We start from the raw sequence: 18481 nt of genomic DNA on the forward strand, positions 1-18481 counted from the left end.
ACCCAGGGTCTCTGGAGGGCAGAGATTACAGGCCCCACCCAGAGCTGGCCACTACTCATCTTCTTTCACAGGGTTTTGGAATGTCCGAGCTGGAAGGGCCCTGGGAGTTCAGCCAGCCCAGCCCCTTGGTGCACGGACAGGGGACAGGCCCACAAAGCTTACTTCTCCTCCGGGCCTAGTCACCGCTTCGGTAGACCCAGGCCTAGAACTCGGGCTGCCTAAGGCCATAGAACTCCATCTAGCTCCTCAACTGTCATAGACTAGGGAGGGATAGACACTTCCGACCTTCTTATCAGCCCTCCTTTACAAGTGCCAAGAGTGGAGCTCAGAGAGGCCGAGATACTTGACCAAAGACACACAGCTAGGGATAAAATCATTGTAATCTAGGTCCCTTGGAGGCTCAACCCCTATTTCTTCGGGGAGGCCACGTAGAAAGAAGTTGAAAGTGTCATCCCAGCACACCCCTGAAAACTTGCCATTTCTTGAGGAAAGAAGCCTAAATATTTGAAATAACAACGTGGATGGAGTTTGGTGATGTGGGGGAGCCCCCGGAGGGCTGAGGACTGGGTGATATGTGCTGACCCTGGTGGTGGGCGGACCTTGACTGGCATTCCAGTGAATGGTCACAAGCCCAGAGGCGGGTTGAGCTTGGCACATTTAACATCAGGCTGTTGTGGTGCCCCTACCCTTCGCTGTGCGTCCTGCCAGCCCAGCGCCCGCCGGAGCAGAGAGCGGCACTGCAGGAAGGGGCCCAAATCATAAATGTGCAGATAACGCACTCACAAGCCGAACACGCGTGTGACCAGCAACCCGATCAAGAAACAGAACAGGACCAGTGCTCAGACACCTACCTCCCCCCCGCCCCCCCCCCCAGGCCACCTTCCAGTCTTACTCTGGGAGACTTGTCCTTGGTTACTGAGGGGGTCCAGAGGGCCATGGGGAAAACGACTCGCAAAGCTCTGCTCCCTGACTTGCTAGCTGAATGGTCTTACACAGGTCACAGCCCCTTCCTGGTCTGCCCTGGGGCGGGGGGGGGGGGGGGGTCGTGCACTTGTAGGAGCCTTGGTGATCTTGATGGAGAGGGTCTGGAGGGCTATGTCTGTCAGCAAGTCAGAGAAGGGCTCCCAGGAGGACAGGGAAGGTGTGGTCACTGAGGAAAAGCCATCCCCTTTCACAGACACTGCCCCTGGAAGGGCCAGGCTGCAAAATCTGGATTTTCTGACTCTTCTCTGTCCCCCTCCCCCCCGGCGCCCCAACAGGGCGGCTGAGGAGGCCGGGGCCCCCACGGTTGACCTGGCCAGACCCAGGACAGCTGTAGAGTGGTGCACGCACACACCCTTTCGTTCCACCCTCCCTGCTGCCCCGTCCCCTCGTTCACCGCCACGTCTCCTTCACAGTGGAAGAAGCATTGGTTTGTGCTGACAGATTCAAGCCTTAAGTACTACAGGGACTCCACCGCAGAGGAGGTGAGACAAAGTGGGGAGGCTCCCTGCCGCCATCAGGTGCTGGGGGGGGGTGTCCCTGGGAGGGGCTTGGGGGGCCTAGGTGGGGAAAGTGGAAATCGTGGACCGTCATGGCCTTCCCGCGGCAGGCAGACGAGCTGGATGGCGAGATCGACCTGCGCTCCTGCACAGATGTCACCGAGTACGCGGTGCAGCGCAACTATGGCTTCCAGATCCACGTGAGACTCTGTGCGGTGGGGGGGGGGGGGGGAGCTGATCGGGGGTGATGGGCTTCCCTCGTTCACCTAGAGCCCCTGTCCTCAGAGCCAGTCAGAAGCTCTGCCGCCGGCACTTTGCGTGTCTGGGGAGACCCCGGCTATCACTGGGGCTGAACGTTGGGGAGACCTTGGAGCCAGCTGGCGGAGGGGAGCTCATCCCCAGGCGCAGGACCTCAGATGCCCTCCTGGGGGGGACGGGCCACCCTCCCTGGGGGTGCACGGTGGCGAGGGAGCGGTGGGGCTGGCCGTGTGGCAACCTGCCCGTGGGGTGGACTTGCAGACCAAGGATGCTGTCTACACCTTGTCGGCCATGACCTCGGGTATCCGGCGAAACTGGATCGAGGCTCTGAGGAAGACCGTGCGGCCAACCTCTGCCCCGGATGTCACCAAGTATGTGCCGAGCTGGAGCGGGACCTTGAGGGAGGCGCTTCCTCCTGCATCCCTGAGTGGGGTTCTGGCACACGCCAGAGGGCCCCGCGGCTGTGCCTCCCGGGCCTCAGTTTCTCCCATCAACAAAATGGAGAGAGGGCAGTGAGCGTTCTTGGCACCCCCCTGAAGATACTTATTTGAGGTTTGACTGCCATGCCTTTATATTCTGCGACATCCTGAAAGGTGGGAAGGGGCTTTGACTCTTTGGAGAAGATGACAGTGAGTCAAAGACACCCCCCTCACCCCCCTCCGCTACATCTAAGCCAGTTAGGCAGAGGGTGTCTGGATGGGGAGCTCACCCTCTGGAGGTGCCTAGAGGGTAGGAGGGCTGAGTAAGCTGGTGGCAGAACCCGCATACAGTGTGAACCCTAGCCGCCTGTGCGGGGGGCGGGGAATCGCAGCTGTGGGACAGCAGGAACAGGGTATGGTATCGGGAGGGCCCCGGCGCGAGCCCCCCAACCTGGCCATACCTTGGCTATTCGGCGTCCGGCCAGCGACTTACGTGTCTGAGTTTCACATTCCGTATCTGTCACGCTGCGTGCGGCCCCTCCTTCATGTGAGGGATGTGCCCAGGAGCCCTCTGTAGACTCTGCAGGTCTATGCAGCCCGACCGTTACTTAGTCTGTAGTCTCAGCTGCTGTAACAAAGAAGCCCCAAACACAGTGGCATAAATAAGGGAGAGATTTCTTTCTCTCTCCAGAACAATCCAGAGGTGTGCCCTCCAGGCCTGGTGGGGCAGCTCCGTGGCCCACGACTCCCACCTTTGGCTCTGTCCTCATGGAGTCCCAGCCAGGGGCCAGGCCAGGGCACGTTTGGTCCTGGAAAGGGTGCCGCCTCTCACACCACTGGGCAGAATGTAGTCACGTGGCCCCACAGCCGCACGGGACGCCGGGAGGCGTAGTTTTTGCCTGGGCAACTAACGGAAGAAGGGGCCGACTGCCACTGTTCGCGCTCCGTGCACCCAGAGGTCACTGTTCACCCCCTCAACCGTGACCGTGGGCATCTTCCCCTTTCCACCGTGAGCCTCTTGAACCCAAGACCCTGCCTCAAACCGCACCTTTGTAATAACACTTTGATCAGCCTTGGCGGAGGGCTCGCGGTTGCTTTAGGCACATTCACTCGCCTAGTGCTCACGTCCATCCTGTGAGAGGCACCGCTGTCCCATGTTACAGATGCGGTCACTGAGGGTCCAGGAGGGAGGCCAGCTCTCCTGGTCCCTCTGCTGCTAAGCGTTGGAGCTGGGATGGTTCCCAGGGTCCTTTAATGACAAATCTCTAGTTGTAACCTCTAGGTTGGGTTGCTTCCCCCACCGGGGTCTGGCACACGGGTGGCGCTCCAGAAGCGCAGGCTTGGGGGCTGAGCGTCACACGTCCCTCCTGACGGGGCTCTGCTGGCACCCTAGGCTCTCGGACTACAATAAGGAGAACACGCCGCACAGCACCCAGAAGGGCTCCCTGAAGGCGGGGGAGCAGCGGGTGGGCTCTGAGGTCATCGGTCGGGGCGGCCCGCGGAAGGCGGACGGGCAGCGGCAGTCCCTGGACTACGTGGAGCTCGCCCCGCTGACTCAGGGCTCCCCGCAGCGGGCCCGCACCCCGGCCCGCGCTCTCGACCGCCCGGCCAAGCAGGAGGAGCTGGAGCGGGACCTGGCGCAGCGCTCCGAGGAGCGTCGCAAGTGGTTTGAGGCCACGGACGGCAGGCCCGTGGAGACGCCGACCGGCGAGGCGCCGCGCCGGGGCCTGGGGGCCCCCCTGACCGAGGACCAGCAGAGCCGCCTCAGTGAGGAGATTGAGAAGAAGTGGCAGGAGCTGGAGAGGCTGCCCCTGCGGGAGGACAAGCGGGTGCCTCTCACCGCCCTGCTCAACCAAAGCCGCGGGGAGCGCCGCGGGCCCCCGCGTGACAGCCGCGAGGCGCTGGAGAAGGAGGTAGGCATCCCGGCCGGCCTCGGGGAGCCCCCTCGCCCCGCCAGCGCCCCGCCTGTCCCTGCCGTCGCGCTGTGGCATTTATCTTGCATTCCTGAAGGGACGGGAAGCTCACCCCTGATTCACCGTGTGGTGCCCCAGACTCCCGTGAACCGGAATCTTGCTTCCTGGACCTCGGTGTTTTCTTGTTTTGGGGTGGTTTTTTTTTTTTTTTTTTCCCCTCCTTAGTTTTGTCCTCCGCAACCAAAGAGAAGGGGAGAGGAGGGAGAGAGCGCTTATTAGGCATCTTCTGAATACCTCGTCCTAGGCCTCCTTTACCTACATTGGCTCATGTAACCCTCACAGCGGTCGCGTGGTCCCAGAGGGTAGACCTTGTCCTGATTGTCCTGGCGGGAAACCGAGGCTCAGACGTTTCCCTGCCGCCTGCAGGGATAAATATCTGTGATCACAGTGACCTGCTCCCAACCCCGTTTAGTCTTCTCTGGGACAAAGTTCTCCTGGGTCACTGACCTGGCCATCCAGGAAAGTGCTGGAATGTCCCCTTGGCCTGCATTTCGGCCGCAGGCCACCTCCCTTTCTCAGACCCAAAGCTCCTCACTGCCTGCCACCAGAGCCTTGCCGGCTTCCAGGTTCCCGCTGACCTCGCCTCCTCCCCCTGTAGGTCCAGTCTCTGCGCGCCCAGCTGGAGGCATGGCGCCTTCAAGGAGAGGCCCCTCAGAGTGCACCCAGGCCCCAGGAGGACAGCCATATCCCCCCGGGCTACATCTCGCAGGTGAGGCCGGGGGGCTGTTTTGTGGGGGCTCGGGGCAGGTTTCTGGTTGCCATGGCTTCAGAGAACAGCTAACGTTCTGGGAGCGTAGCGGAACCCGTGCGAGGCATGTCGTATGCGTCCTCGTATTGAATGTACCCGGCGGGTAGACGTGATCACTGTGCCCATTTTACAGACAAGCCACTGAGCTATGAGAGGTTATGGGACTTGCCCGAGGTCAACTGAGCTGCAGATGTCAGAGGTGGGATTTGAGTTCGGTTCCGGCTGACTGCAGAGCCTGTGTGTGAGCCCCCATGGGACATTCTGCACGTGGACCCCTTCTCCCACACCACCCTGGGGAAGGAGGGCCAGTGGGGAATGGGATCCCCAACGGGCAGGCCCCCAGGGTCACTCCCTAAGCACAGAGGAATCCTGCCCGTGTTTACCAGGCCAAGGCCCGCGGGATGTGGGACCCTCCAGTGGCCCCCAGGGGACACTCCGTCTGCCTGGGACAGTGGTCTGGTAACCGTTTGACAGAAAAATCCATGTGTATGTAAACACATACACACTAACGTACGTTTACCGTAAATTTCACTGATCGAAAGGATGTGTGGGACACAGCGTACGAGTACAAAATATGTAACTTTTATTGTGAATTCCACATACATAGCACATTGCCTTTTCTCGGAATGGACTGTGACTTTCATTGGTTTTTCCAAACGCTTGTACGCACAGCTAACTGACAAGCGAGTGTCGTTCTGCCGTGCGTGTTGGTTGACAGTTTGGTTTATGTTCACGAGTAAAACAAAAAGACATCTGTCAAAACTCTAGTTGGTCAATGTCACTTGCAGCTTCTTGGCCGAATTGGAGAACAGTTTTCTCTTTTGAGAATATCCCATTTAGAGTTATGTTCTCAGGTCCGTGTTCTAGTGACAATGTGATGGTCGTAGATGTGGCACGCTGGGAAGTTGAATCTGCATTATTAGCGTTCTCTCATCCCTCGCTTAAGTCAGCAAAACAGTAAATCAAGCCCTGACGTGCCATGTTCACCAATTTCCGTGGTGTAAATACTCCCACTGTGGCCGATGTCCCTGAACACCGAATTGGGAAGATACACGTGCACAGAATTATAGAGCGTTTCCACCATACAAGATGCAGAAGACGTAAATAAACTCAAGAGCACAGGAACACCTGGCTGGCTCAGTCGGTGGAGCGCGGGACTCTTGACCTCGGGGTCTTGGGTTCGAGCCCCACGTTGGGTGTAGCGATTACTTAAAAATAAAATCCTTAAAAACGAAACAAAACAAAAACCTCAAGAGCATAAACAATAATAAAATGCAGTGAAATAATTAGGAAGTGATGAGTGAGTATCACCTTTGTTGTTAATGTAGTTAATTGTAAACGTATAGACTTTAACTTTTAAAATGGCTGCGCTTAATCATGTCACAGAATTGCAAAATATATGACCATCAGCTGTCGGCAGTCAGCCCGCCATTGCCTAAAGTAGAAAAGAGTGCTGGGATCCTAGGCTCTGTGTGGGCGGGGCCTTCTAGAAGCTCCAGGGTTGGAGGTCGCTGTGCGGGGCTCTCAGGCAGGCTTCTGGGGGGGGCGGGCATTGAGCAAAGCACTGGTTTGGGGTGGGGGCACGGGCTGGGGCCAGAGGTGGAGGGCCGGTGGGTGTCTACAGTGGAGACCTCCAGCAAGCCAAGGAGTTGGGATCTCATTCCGCAGACCTGAGGAGGTTTGGGGTCTGACAATGACGTGGGGAAAGTGGTGTTGGGGTGGGGGGGGGGGGCTTGGGAGGGCACAGGGCCAGCGTCAGGAGCTAGGACGGTGACCGAAGGAGAGAGGGCTGTAGGAGGGTGTGCGGAGAGGAGAGGTTAGGACTGGGTGACTGGGCCCAAAGCAGGTAGAGGAGAGCCCCTAGGGGCCCTGAGGCTGGGCGGCTGTGCAAGGCCAAGGAGCCGTCTGGAGCTGAGTGGTGGGTGAAGCGTTCAACTGAAGGGAGACCCGGGCCGAGGGGAGTTAGGACCTGAGTAGGGGAGGGGGCGTGACTTTGGGGTCACCTGACATAGGGAGGGGTGCGATGGGGGAGGGACCAGTGTTGTTAAAGGCTCTCTAGAGGTCAGAGGACAGAGTGGGTGGGGCATCTTCAGGCTGGGTGTGGCTTAACACCACAGCCTGAGGCAGCTGGGACACCCTCAGAGACCCCCCCCCAGAGGGCCTCAGACTGTACTTGGAGCCCTTCGACGCCCCAGGGGCTACCTTTCTGGGTGGGTCCATTCATAGCCAGGGGTATCCGAGCAGCCTCTTGGATTTTCCTCTTAGAACCTGCATTAGATTTCCTTTGGGAAGAGATTTCTGTCCCTCAAATGAAGTTCGAAAAGCACTGCTCTGACTTCTCAGCTTCTCGATGGGGAAACCGAGGCCCAGAGAGGCGGTGAGACCTTCAAGCGGGAGGCAGACCCGTGTCTGCATCCCAGGCTTCCTGGTCCCCGTGGGGCCATTGGACACCACAGAGGCTGTCGGTGTCTCATCCTGTTAGGTTGGGATGGGAATGGTGCAGACGGAATTGGGGGAGGTGAGAAGAGAATGATGAGGAAACAAGCCAAAGACGGGAGTGGAGGAGGGGCCCCAGATGGGGAGGGTGCCAGACAAGAGGAGCTGAGCTATGTGTGTCCCCTCGCCAGCCCAGGAGGAGGTGGCTGGGGATTCAGCAGACCCTGGAGAGCGGACGGCTGGGGAGAGATTCCCCAGCCTGGTATCTTCGTCCCGGAATCTTCTTTTAGCTTGTGGGGCTTCCATGGACAGCAGCTGGGGGGGTGGGGGTGGTTCTGGGGCTTCACCCACTGGGGCTTTAGTGCCTCCTTTGCCTCCCTCCAGCCTAATGTGGGGGGGGGAGGTACAGGCATTTCTTCATCTACTTTGATCCCTGTCAGAGGTGGCTGCTGGACACCTTGGGCCTTCGGGAAGATATGTCAGAGAGAATAGCACTTGGCCTTCTAGGAGCCCCTCCTCCTGGTCTCGGTCCTGCCTCTGACCCCCTATTAACTGCCGGGTCCGCCTGCCTGATCTGGCCCTTTAAGAACATCGGTCCCCCACCCCCTGTGCTGCTCCCATCTCTGTAGGTGGGTTTATCTTAGGGACCCTCATGAGTTGGCCTTATGGGCCTGTTTTGTTTTGTTTTTTTTTTAATTTTTTTTTTCAACGTTTATTTATTTTTGGGACAGAGAGAGACAGAGCATGAGAGACGGGGGAGGGGCAGAGAGAGAGGGAGACACAGAATCGGAAACAAGCTCCAGGCTCTGAGCCATCAGCCCAGAGCCTGACGCGGGGCTCGAACTCACGGACCGCGAGATCGTGACCTGGTTGAAGTCGGACGCTTAACCGACTGCGCCACCCAGGTGCCCCTTATGGGCCTGTTTTATAGATGAGGACACTGAGGCTCAGCGTGGGGAAGGGGCCCGTTCAAGTTCACTCCGGTACAGCGAGGCTCTGGACCCAGTGTGTGGAACTCCAAAGCTATGTTCTGTTGTTGTCACTGGAGGGACTTGGAGGACACATGCAGAGGGACGGATGTTCCCTGCCCCCCACTCAGAACACCTGGACCCAGGAGGCCTGGCCCTTAAAGCCCTCTGGTGTGGCTGCTGGACAGGTGGAGGGCGGTCCCCACCCACCGTGCCCTATGGTATTGGGTGGGGGGGGGTGGAGCATACTGTCTTATCTGGCCCTCTGCTTCGATTTCTTCTTGGGGCTCTTGCCCTTCCCTTTTTAATGATCTTAAATTTAAATACATAAGAAATATGTTTACATTTTCGAAAATAATTCAAACAAATCAAAAGGTTAGAAATAAACACCCGAGCTCTCCTTCCCCTGCCTGCCCCCACCCCAGGGGTCACCTTGGTTACCTTCGAGCACATCCGTAGAGTTTCCTGTTGCTCTCGAAAGAAATTTACCACCACCTTAAATAACCCAAAGTTATCATCTCAGGGTTTTGAAGGATGGTAGTCTAACTCGGACCTCGCCGGGCTCCAGGTGGGGCCCATTTCTTCACCTTTCCCGGCGGCTTGTGGCCACCTGCGCTCCTTGGCTCCTGGCTCCTTCCTCCCATCTTCAAAGCCTGCAACGGAGAGTCTGGTCCCCCTCGCTTCCTGTCATTGACTTTCCGTGGTCACTTCTCCCTCTCTGCCCTCCCGCCTCCTCTTTTGCAAGGCTCGATCCCATCATTGATTTAAGGGCTCCCCCATTAGGGATCCGGACCGTGTCCCGTTTTCATCTGTTGCACCCTCGTCCGCAAGTCTTTATACATGTGACTTTCTGCTAGTTCGAGGGATGGGGTTACTGAAAGTGTGGTGACACGATCAACTGCCCTCGGCACACCCGTCACAGCTGAGTCTCCCAAGCGGTGGGCATTAGCAGTCTTCTAAATACTTGCCAGTCTTCTCTGCAGGCCCTGTGTTGCGATGTCATCAGTTTCCGTTCACTTACTCAGCACCTGCCCCATGTCAGGCCCTGGTCCAGACGCCGGGGACTCCGAGCTGGGCCAGGTCTTCCCTGTCTTGGGAGAACTTCTAGTCCAGCAGAAGCAGAGCCTTCGGAGGCAGGGGAGAGGCCGTCCAGAGGCAGAGCAGGGAGGACACTGAGCTGGGCTGCAGGCCAAAGTCAGTTATCCCGGAAGAGGAAATAGCAGAAGAACGTCCCAGGCAGAGGGCTTAGCCTTAGCTAAAGCTCAGAGATGTGAACATGCCGTGACTGGCGTTCCTTGGTGGGGAAAGGCCCAGGCTGAGGCCACGAGGGTCGGACAGGGGAGCAGGGACTTGGCCCCACAGGAGAGGAGCCTCGGAAGGGTTTGAAGCAGGAGAGTGACAGGGTGAGGTTTGTGGACCGGGGGAGCAGGCGCAGGGGCGGCCGGTGGCTCCCGGCTCCAGGGAGGCGAGGTGGAGAAGCCTGCCCCTGAGGCTCCCCGCCTCGGGCTGGGGAGGGGGCCCGTGTCCTGGGCAGTGGGGGCAGCCCCGGGACGTGCTGGCCTCCCGCCCGCAGGAGGCGTGCGAGCGCAGCCTGGCCGAGATGGAGTCCTCGCACCAGCAGGTGATGGAGGAGCTGCAGCGGCACCACGAGCGGGAGCTGCAGCGGCTGCAGCAGGAGAAGGAGTGGCTCCTGGCCGAGGAGACGGCGGCCACGGCCTCGGGTGAGAACCCTGCGCCCCACGGGCCTCCCAGCTGCGGCCCCTGGCTGAATCGGGGAAGGCTTTCGATAGGAGAGGGGGGGTCTCAGTGCCAGACTTGGGAAAACGCACCGGGGGGTTGGAGCCCCTAGAACTGGCCTCTGCTCCTACTTGAGAAAGGGAAACCAAGGCAATAAAAGGTGCCCCCCCCGCCCCTGCTGTCCCCCTGGGTTGTGACTCCTCTCCCTCAGGGGCCTGCGGCCACTGGGGGGTTTCGCCCCCAAGCCGTACACACGCACGGAGCCCCAACTCCGTGCCCAGGTGCGCGCTCTGTGCTGGGGTGGAGCCTGCTCAGCCACAGAAGTGCCATCTCCCCGGGTGAGAGGGCCGGACCCTGGGCAGAGCGGGAGGAAAGGCGTGAGCCTTTGCCAAGCCCCGTTCTGGGGAACGCGGGCACCCTTGGCCCTTGCAGTGCCTGATCGAGGGCCCCCATTTAACAGATGAATAAACGGGCGCAGAGAGGTTGGTGACTTGTCCAGATGGCAGAGCCGGGGATGGAGCTCAGAGCACCCTGATTGCAAAGCCGTGCCCTGAACCCCACCCCCTGCCCTCCCAAGCCGGAAACAGGAATGCCCGAGACGTTGGACAGCTCCCTCCCTCCCTGTGTTCACTGCGCACCTGCTGTGTAGGTCTGGTACATCCTAAGCACTTCCGAGCGGTTTGCAGAGTGATAGGAAAGGACGAGAGAAGTCACGTGATCCAGAACTTTCCCACCTGCCAGCGCTATGCCACGTGCTTCACACCCCCGGCCCGTTGGCCCCTCATCGCAAACAGCCTGGGGCCAGTGTGTTTTGCATTTTAGGAAGATAACTTAGTACATCAGTTAGCTATCCTTCCCAGCAGAGTCTGGACTCTCCCCTGGAATCTAGCACCAAGGTTTTTACAGTGAAATTTCTCAGAGTCATGCTGAACGTGGGCTGAGATTGACCGCAAGTGGCCCCTGCGTCTGTTCGGGTCAGGGATTGCCACCAAAAGAGTTATGAAAAGCTCTCAGTGTTCAGAGCCTTCGGATTTTAGAATTATGGATAAGATTATGGGTGAGGGCTCATTTAATCCTCCCAATAACCCTGCGTGAGTGTGGAAACACTTGGTCCTTGGTTGCTCACAGCCCGAAAAATAAGCCAATGGGAGCATTTACTGGGCATTTACTTTGGACCAAGCATTGCTCTAAATGTTCTGTCTGCATCTTCCAATAACCCACGAGAGAAGGTGCTATTGGTAACCCCGTTTTCCAACAAGGGACTGGAGGCAAAGAGTGGTTAGGCGCCCTGCGTAAAGTTGCATAGATTTGTACCAGCTGCGGCCCCTGCACTCCTGACCGCCGGGCTGGGCAAGGGAGCTGGGCCTTGTTAAAGAACCCTCCAGGCTCTGCAGGGATGGCGGGCTGTGTGGGGCCTTACAGGGACATGACCAACAAGACGTACCAGTGGTCAGACGCTGAGGCGTCTCCCCAGCACTGTCCCGTCAGACAGGGATTGTCACCCTCCCTTGATAGATGGGCTCAGAGAGGTCTAGCAACTTACCCAAAGCCCCTCAGCTCCTGATACAGCCTGGTCCAGTGTTCTTTGCTCCTGCCTGCATGGTATCTGTGGGGCCTTGGAGGAGGTGGAGCTTACTGTTGCTGACCCCTCCCCAAGATCCCCCCATGCCTCTGCCCTGCCTCCAGCCATCGAAGCCATGAAGAAGGCCTACCAGGAGGAGCTGAGCCGGGAACTGAGCAAGACACGGAGTCTCCAACAGGGTCCAGATGGCCTTCGCAAGCAGCACCAGTAAGCTGGCATCCGGGCCCTGGGGTCTGTGGGCTGGGCCTCGTTCTGAGCTAAGGGCCCAGCTGCCCACCTTGGTGTTTATGAGGCAGGAACCTATGCCGAGGCCCCTCGGCAGAGGACACATCATTTTGCCCCCAGCTGAGACTCCCGATCAGCCACCTGGCACAGGGAACAGAAGCGGTGGGGCCTCAGCCAGACCCCCGTGCCAGTCCACAGAGATAGCTGTTCAAACCCCTTCTTCAGCCTCCACCTCCTCTTCCGGTTAGTGTCCCCTAGAGCTGGGCTGCAGTACCACCCTCGGCCAGTAGGTGTCCCTCCTGGCCACGGAGCACAGTTCTGGGATGTTAGGACCTGGGAGGCCTTTGAGGCTTAAGTCAACCCCTCATACGGGAGGCACCTGCGGCCCAGAGAGGCTGTCACCAGGTCACAGCCCCACAGTGGGCTGAAGGCAAAGCTAGGGCGGGAACCCGCAGTCTGGAGCTGCTTTGAGTCTGTCTTGCCCCGAGTCCCATGCCGTCCTTGCCGTCCTCCGCCCCGCACAGGTCGGACGTGGCGGCGCTGAAGCGGGAGCTGCAGGTGCTGTCGGAGCAGTACTCGCAGAAGTGCCTGGAGATCGGGGCCCTGACGCGGCAGGCCGAGGAGCGTGAGCACACGCTACGGCGCTGCCAGCAGGAGGGCCAGGAGCTGCTGCGCCACAACCAGGTGAGCCTGGCCCGGGGTGGGGGGCTCCGGGGACGGCGGTCCATCGTCCCCGCGCTGACCGTCCCTGCCCCCCAGGAGCTGCACGCCCGCCTGTCAGAGGAGATCGACCGGCTGCGCGGCTTCATCGCCTCGCAGGGCACCAGCGACGGCTGTGGACGCAGCAGCGAGCGGAGCTCCTGTGAGCTGGAGGTGAGCGTCCACCCCTGTGCCGGGCAGCCTGGCTGGTTCTCGGGGCCCCGACAGGCCGGCTGTGCCCTGCGGCAGGGAGTGGCATCGCTCCGCGGGGCTGGACCCCCGGGAGGAGAGCCCTACAGCCAGAGTCCAGCCCTCCCCCTCGGGTCCTGCCCCCTCCAGTATCTCCTCTGTAAAATGAGGCTGGCACCCCCCTTACTGGGAGAGGCTGGAGTGAGAAAACGTGTGTGATCCTAGGATCACCCTCGTGTTTTATTTTATCGTACGAAAATTTATATATGGCTCTACTCTGTCTGGAACTTCTGTCAGGCCTTCATATCTGTTAACTTCTTGAATCTTCGAACCAGCAAGGAGAAATCAGAGAGGGCTTCCTGGAGGAGCCTGCCCATGGGGTGCGGTGGGTCTTGGTGCAGGTTGGGGGTTGCATCTTAGGGGCCTGAGGCAGAGAGAGCCAGGCTGCAGGGTGCCGTGGGCCGGGGTAGCCCTGGCCTTTGGCCCTGGGTCAGCCTGGCGCCCATGACCCCAGGTGCTGCTGCGGGTGAAGGAGAACGAGCTCCAGTACCTGAAGAAGGAGGTGCAGTGCCTCCGGGATGAGCTACAGATGCTGCAGAAGGTAGGGCCTGACTGGGGGCCGCTGGGGAGGGAGCCTCTGGACCCACCTGTGGGCGCCTGCTCTGTGCCAGGCACTCTCCTTGCCTCCTCATGTCATGGCTCTCCTCAGGCCTCTCCCGAGGACAAGGTGTCCTTGTCCCTATTTGGAGACAGAGAAACAGGCTAAGAGAGGATAAGTGACTTGCCCACGGCCACACTTGCTTTTATTCATTCGGCAAATTTTTATTGAGCATCTACTGTGTGCCGGGCACCGTGCTAGGCGCTGGGGAGGCAGCTGTGAACAGAAAAGACCCAAGTCCCTGCGGGGTGGAGCACGCGTCCCGGTGAGGAAGCTGCGTGGCTGGCAGTGGGGAAGGGCCCGGATTTGGGTCCAGGGCTGTGAGCCTGGCCTGCCTGGTGCCACGTCCCTAAGTCTTTGACATCCTCTGTGAGCATGTGTGAGTCAGACTCATGGAAAGGGCCCAAGGCTTGGGCCAGGCCGGCCCGGTTCACATCCTGGCCGCTCACTGCCGAGTGGCCTTTGCCTCCCCGAACCTCAGCTCCCGTCTCGAGAGGTGGAAATGATCCTGGAGGCTCACTGGGCCGTGCTGGGAGGGTGTACTCAGGGCCAGGGGTTGCCGAGGGGGCACCCCAAGGGACAGGGCCGTAGGGCCGTGCAGGGGCCCGGCTGCTCTGTGCCGGCAGAGAGCGCCGTGGGCCTGGGCCAGGTAGGCGGGGCCAGGTCGGGGAGGCCTCGTGGCCTCACGGCCCCTCCACGCCCTCCCAGGACAAGGAGCGCTTCACTTCGGGAAAGTACCAGGATGTGTACGTAGAGCTGAACCACATCAAGACACGGTCAGAGCGGGAGATCGAGCAGCTGAAGGAGCACCTGCGCCTCGCCATGGCTGCGCTGCGGGAGAAGGAGTCGATGCGCAACAGCCTGGCCGAGTGAAGGTAGGTGCCGAGGGGTGGGCGCGGCCGAGCGGGGGCGAGGCCAAGTCGGGCACTGGGCCTGGAGGTGCGAGCCCAAGGCTCATCCACACCCGACTCGCCGTGCCAGCGGGCCCAGGGCGCTTCCTTCTCGTGGCCTCTGTTTCCCTTTCTAGAATGGGGACAGCCACACCCGCAGCCTCATCAGCCCGCGGCCCTCCTCCCCGCTGCTGGCTCAGCCGCGTCGGCCGCGGTGGCAGGTGCCGTGCGCTGGCCCCACCTTCAGGCCGGGCAGCGTGGCGCGCATCCCTCACCGGCCACAGCGCTCCTTCCACCGAGCTCCACACCTCCGACATCACGGATGGAGCCTGGCCCCCGACTTGGTCTTACGGCCATCTCTGATTTACCAGGCTTCGGAGCATTTTTATGGTGGCTTTCCTAATGCCGGGTCTACCTGGAGCTTCTGCTTTCTTTCTTTCTTTTTTTTTTTTTTTTTTTTAATTAAAAAAGGTTTTTTTAGTGTGTATTTATTTTTGAGAGAGAGACAGAGTGCAGGCAGCAGAGGGGCAGACAGAGGGAGACACAGAATGTGAAGCGGGCTCCAGGCTCCGAGCCGTCAGCACGGAGCCCGACGCGGGGCTCGAACCCGCGAACCGCGAGATCGTGACCTGATCCGAAGTCGGACGGTCAACCGACTGAGCCACCCAGGCACCCTTGGAGCTGCTTCTTTCTGACCAGTCCTTGTGGACTTCCCGAGACGCGCGGGAAAGGCCACCGTGTGGGCCAGGCCCAGCGCCGCCCTTGCCTGGCCTAAGCCTGCTGCTCCCCGACTCTTGTCTTCCAGGTCCTGGTGGCCCAGCCCCGCAGCAGACGCCCCCAGACTGAGGGGACCAGTCAGTCGCCCTCCTTCCTGCTGGATGGAAGTCAAAAGCCAAGCTTTCTCCCCGCCCGCTGTGGGCCGCACGTGCACTCGTCCCCACCACACACGCACACAGGTGCACACACGCGCGCGCACACACACACACACACACACACACACACACACACACTCTGCGTATCTGAGCGCGCCCCTCGCACTGGGTCTTACATTTTGCACCTTCTTCAGGATTTTATATGTGAAGAGATTTTTATATAGATTTTTTTTCCTTCCCCCCCCCCCCAACACTTTATACTTTGAAAAAACCAATTCCCGGACGCTGGCTCCCCCTCTGTCTCCAGCCACGGGGGGCTCAGGCTTCTGGGCCCGTGGCCCTGCCCCAGGGGGGGGGGGGGTCCAGCAGGGGCGCAGCAGCGGCCACGGCAGCGTTGACTCTGATGGGAGAGGCAGGGAGCCAGCCAGCCACCCTCTTCCTACCCTACCTCCCACTAACTACTTCCTGCCCCGAGGGGACCCACACCTTGGGACTCTGGACGGAGGGACAGATGGGCAGAGGGAGCCGGCAGCTCCCTAAGGCTTCACCTCCTCCTCCGAGGGGGTGCTGGGCACGGAACCACTGGAGCCGCCCCATGAAGGCGTTTCTCTTCTGCTCCATGAGCCTTCTTAACTTAATAAAATATTCCCGTGGCTCTGGCGTCTAGGATGGCTGGGGCAGGGCGGGTTATGGAGGTTGGGGCTTCACCACCCTCCCCCCCCACCCCCCCCACTGGCACTCCTTCCTGAAGGGCGGCCTGGGAGCTCTGAGGGCGGAGTTGAGAACCTAGTCCCTCCATCAGGGCCACGGCTTTGCAGTGCCACGTGGGGTTTGCAGACCAGCCGCCGCAGCCGCGTCACCAGGGAGCCGGTTAGAAACTCCCGAGTCCGGGCCCCGCCCCTGCCTACTGAGTCAGAATCCGCCCTGTGACACGGACCCCCGGCGATTCATGTGCACCTCAAAGCCTGGGACGCCCTGGAGTGGGCGTTATAGGTCTAGGCCTTGGAAAGAGGAGGGGAGCTGAGGCTCTGTCTCTGACCTGGGGCCAGCCACATCCCCTCTCTAAGCCTTAGTTTGCTTTCCTGTCAAATGGTTGCCTTTCAGCCTCCGTCCTCTATTGAGGCTGTGCCCAGAGGTCACGTCCAGCCCTGGGCACGGTGGGGGCGGGTGGTGGACGCGGCCACCCCAGGCCCACCAGGCTGGAGGCCTCATCCCAGCTGGGCCAGCTGTGCGGCTCCCGAACCCTGGTCCCGGTTTTGCCAGCCACTTCAAGCCCAGCCCGGCTGTCCGATCTGCAGGGCTGTAGCGAAGGGGGGAGGGCAGGTGAGCTGGCCTCACCCCCCACGGCCTTCCCCATCAATCCGGGCCGGGCACCGGGGGAGGTGAACAAGGACTGACCCTGCCCCCACCGAGGGCACAAAAACAGGTTGGGTCCCGGAGGTCGTGGGCACCCAGCGAGGACCCCGACCCAGCCTGCGGATCGGAGAGGGCTTTTGAAGGTGGCTTTGAACTATGTCTTTTCCGGATGGAAAAAGCAGGAAGGGCATTCCAAGTGAGGGAACGGCATGAGCAAATGCCCTGTGAACATCCCTGGTGTGTCCAGGGCAAGACCCACAGGGGAGCAACCATGTGGGTTGTGGGGAAGATGTCCCATTCCCTGGCCAGTGATGGGTTTAGGAACGGGCCCGGGAGGCAATTCCAGCCAGTGAGTTGGGGGGGGGGGGGGGGGAAGACTTGAGTGGGGGTGGAGGGTTGGAGGGGGTCATCTGGGAGGTGTTCCTTGCTCTTAAAAAAAGGGTACAAGAAAGGGAGGGCCTCTCTCTCCCCGCCTTCAGACGGTGTTGGGTGAAGTCCCCATGTCGCCACCACTTTGCCTCATCGATACGCTAAAAACGGCCACGTAGAGAGAAGGAAGAACCGGGACCCCCGAGCCATCAAATCGTCCAGCCTCAGCACTGCCCTGGTTTGGGACTTCTTGTCTCTCAAGATACGGAGCATCCCTGAGCCACTCAGAGAAGGGGTGTCTGTACCTGGCTGCCCCAAGATCCAGATGGTTGACACCAGATGAGCCCCCACTGCCCGTCCCCACCATACTCTGTTGCCTCCCGCCAGCCCCCCCTGACATCCCTCCACTCCGTCCTCTGCCTCCGGGACCGCCTTAGCCCAACCCGGGGCCCCCCCATCTAGCACGTGGGCCGTGGCAACATCCTTCTCGGTGCCTGCCTCCCACCCACCCCTTCCTCGGCCTCCGGGACAAGCTGGACAATTGGGCCAACGTGGGAAAAGTGCTCCACCTCTGAATGAACGAGTAGATTGTGGTCCATTCATACGTTAGAATACTACACGGCGGTAAGAAAAGAATGTTACACGCGAAAACTTGGGGTGAATCTTCCAGAAGGTTGAGTGAGGCAGCCAGACACGAAAGAAGACCTGCGGTACGATTCCGTTTATGTGAAGTTCAAGGCAGAACTGTCACTATGGTGACGGTCATCAGCACAGTGGGTGCCTCTGGGCCGGGGACGGACATGGGCTAGCAGTGATCACGAGGGAACTTTCTGGGGTGCTGGCAACGTTGGAGGTCTTGACCTGGGTAGGGGCCACGTGGGTGTATACACATGTAAAAACGTACCACGCCGTGCACTTGGTGATTTGTGCATTTGTGTGAATCGTGTCCCCAAAAAAAACCCCCCAAAGACAAAAAACCTAGGGTTCCAGCAGGTGCCCGGGTGAGCTGCCCTGGGGAAAACCCAGTAACCTGTCACACGGGGAAATTTGGCCAAAACCACGCGATGTGGCTGCAAGGTCCGGCCTCAGGCAGCCAGGGATGTGCTATGGAAAAGAGCACAGGCTGAGGTACCATATCTGCCTGGGTTCAAACCCCAACTGCTGCCTCCAGCTGGCTACGTAAACCTCCCTGAGTCACATCCCTCCCTGGGCCGGAGTCCCCTGAAGGCTAAGTTGGGTTGGACATCCAAGATGGCGTCTTCACTCATATGTCTGCTGCCTCGACTGGGATGGCTGTGACAGCTAGGGAGCCCCTGGGCAGCTGTCTCCTCTTCTCCACGTGGCCACTTCACGTGGCCAGCTAGGGCTTGCTCACGGGATGGCAGTCTCAGGGAAGTCTGCAATGTGACTTCTTTCACGGTGGTTGACTTCCCCGAGAGAGAGTTTCAGGAGACCCAGGTGCCATCTACAAACTTCTTACGACGGAGGCTCGAAAGTGCTGTGGTGTCGCTTCCATCACATCGGTCAGAAACAGGTCACGGGGCCAGCCCAGATGCAAGAGGAGGGGACCACACCAGGGCATGAATGCTGGGCGCCATCTTTCTTCCCCACACCTGCCGAG

General features: G+C 59.8%; 1 protein-coding gene and 1 long non-coding RNA gene across 9 annotated transcripts in view; one reads left to right on the plus strand and one right to left on the minus strand.

The window, feature by feature from the left end:
- LOC101094113 (TRIO and F-actin binding protein) overlaps positions 1-15790 on the plus strand; it is a 53201-nt gene extending 37411 nt beyond the window's left edge. For 7 of the 8 annotated variants that reach the window (XM_045062337.1, XM_045062336.1, XM_045062338.1 and 4 more), the window contains 12 exons: positions 1398-1466; positions 1592-1681; positions 2001-2110; positions 3552-4071; positions 4730-4840; positions 9857-10004; positions 11707-11809; positions 12352-12511; positions 12587-12700; positions 13230-13316; positions 14082-14248; positions 15069-15790. In XM_045062337.1, coding sequence (XP_044918272.1) covers positions 1398-1466; positions 1592-1681; positions 2001-2110; positions 3552-4071; positions 4730-4840; positions 9857-10004; positions 11707-11809; positions 12352-12511; positions 12587-12700; positions 13230-13316; positions 14082-14246 — 1677 coding nt within the window. In that variant the 3' untranslated portion in view covers positions 14247-14248; positions 15069-15790. Of the gene's footprint in view, positions 1-1397; positions 1467-1591; positions 1682-2000; positions 2111-3551; positions 4072-4729; positions 4841-5012; positions 5971-9856; positions 10005-11706; positions 11810-12351; positions 12512-12586; positions 12701-13229; positions 13317-14081; positions 14249-15068 lie in introns of those variants that run through there. The other variant, XM_045062342.1, reaches the window with a different exon arrangement.
- On the minus strand, positions 4287-4731 carry LOC123386740. Its single transcript, XR_006601118.1, has 2 exons — positions 4579-4731; positions 4287-4491 (listed from the first exon to the last, which is right to left on the minus strand). It is a non-coding gene; the product is annotated as an uncharacterized LOC123386740 (long non-coding RNA).
- Positions 15791-18481: the final 2691 nt, after the last annotated feature.

Source organism: Felis catus, chromosome B4, assembly GCF_018350175.1.
Source record: "Felis catus isolate Fca126 chromosome B4, F.catus_Fca126_mat1.0, whole genome shotgun sequence".
Taxonomy (NCBI): Eukaryota; Metazoa; Chordata; class Mammalia; order Carnivora; family Felidae; genus Felis; species Felis catus.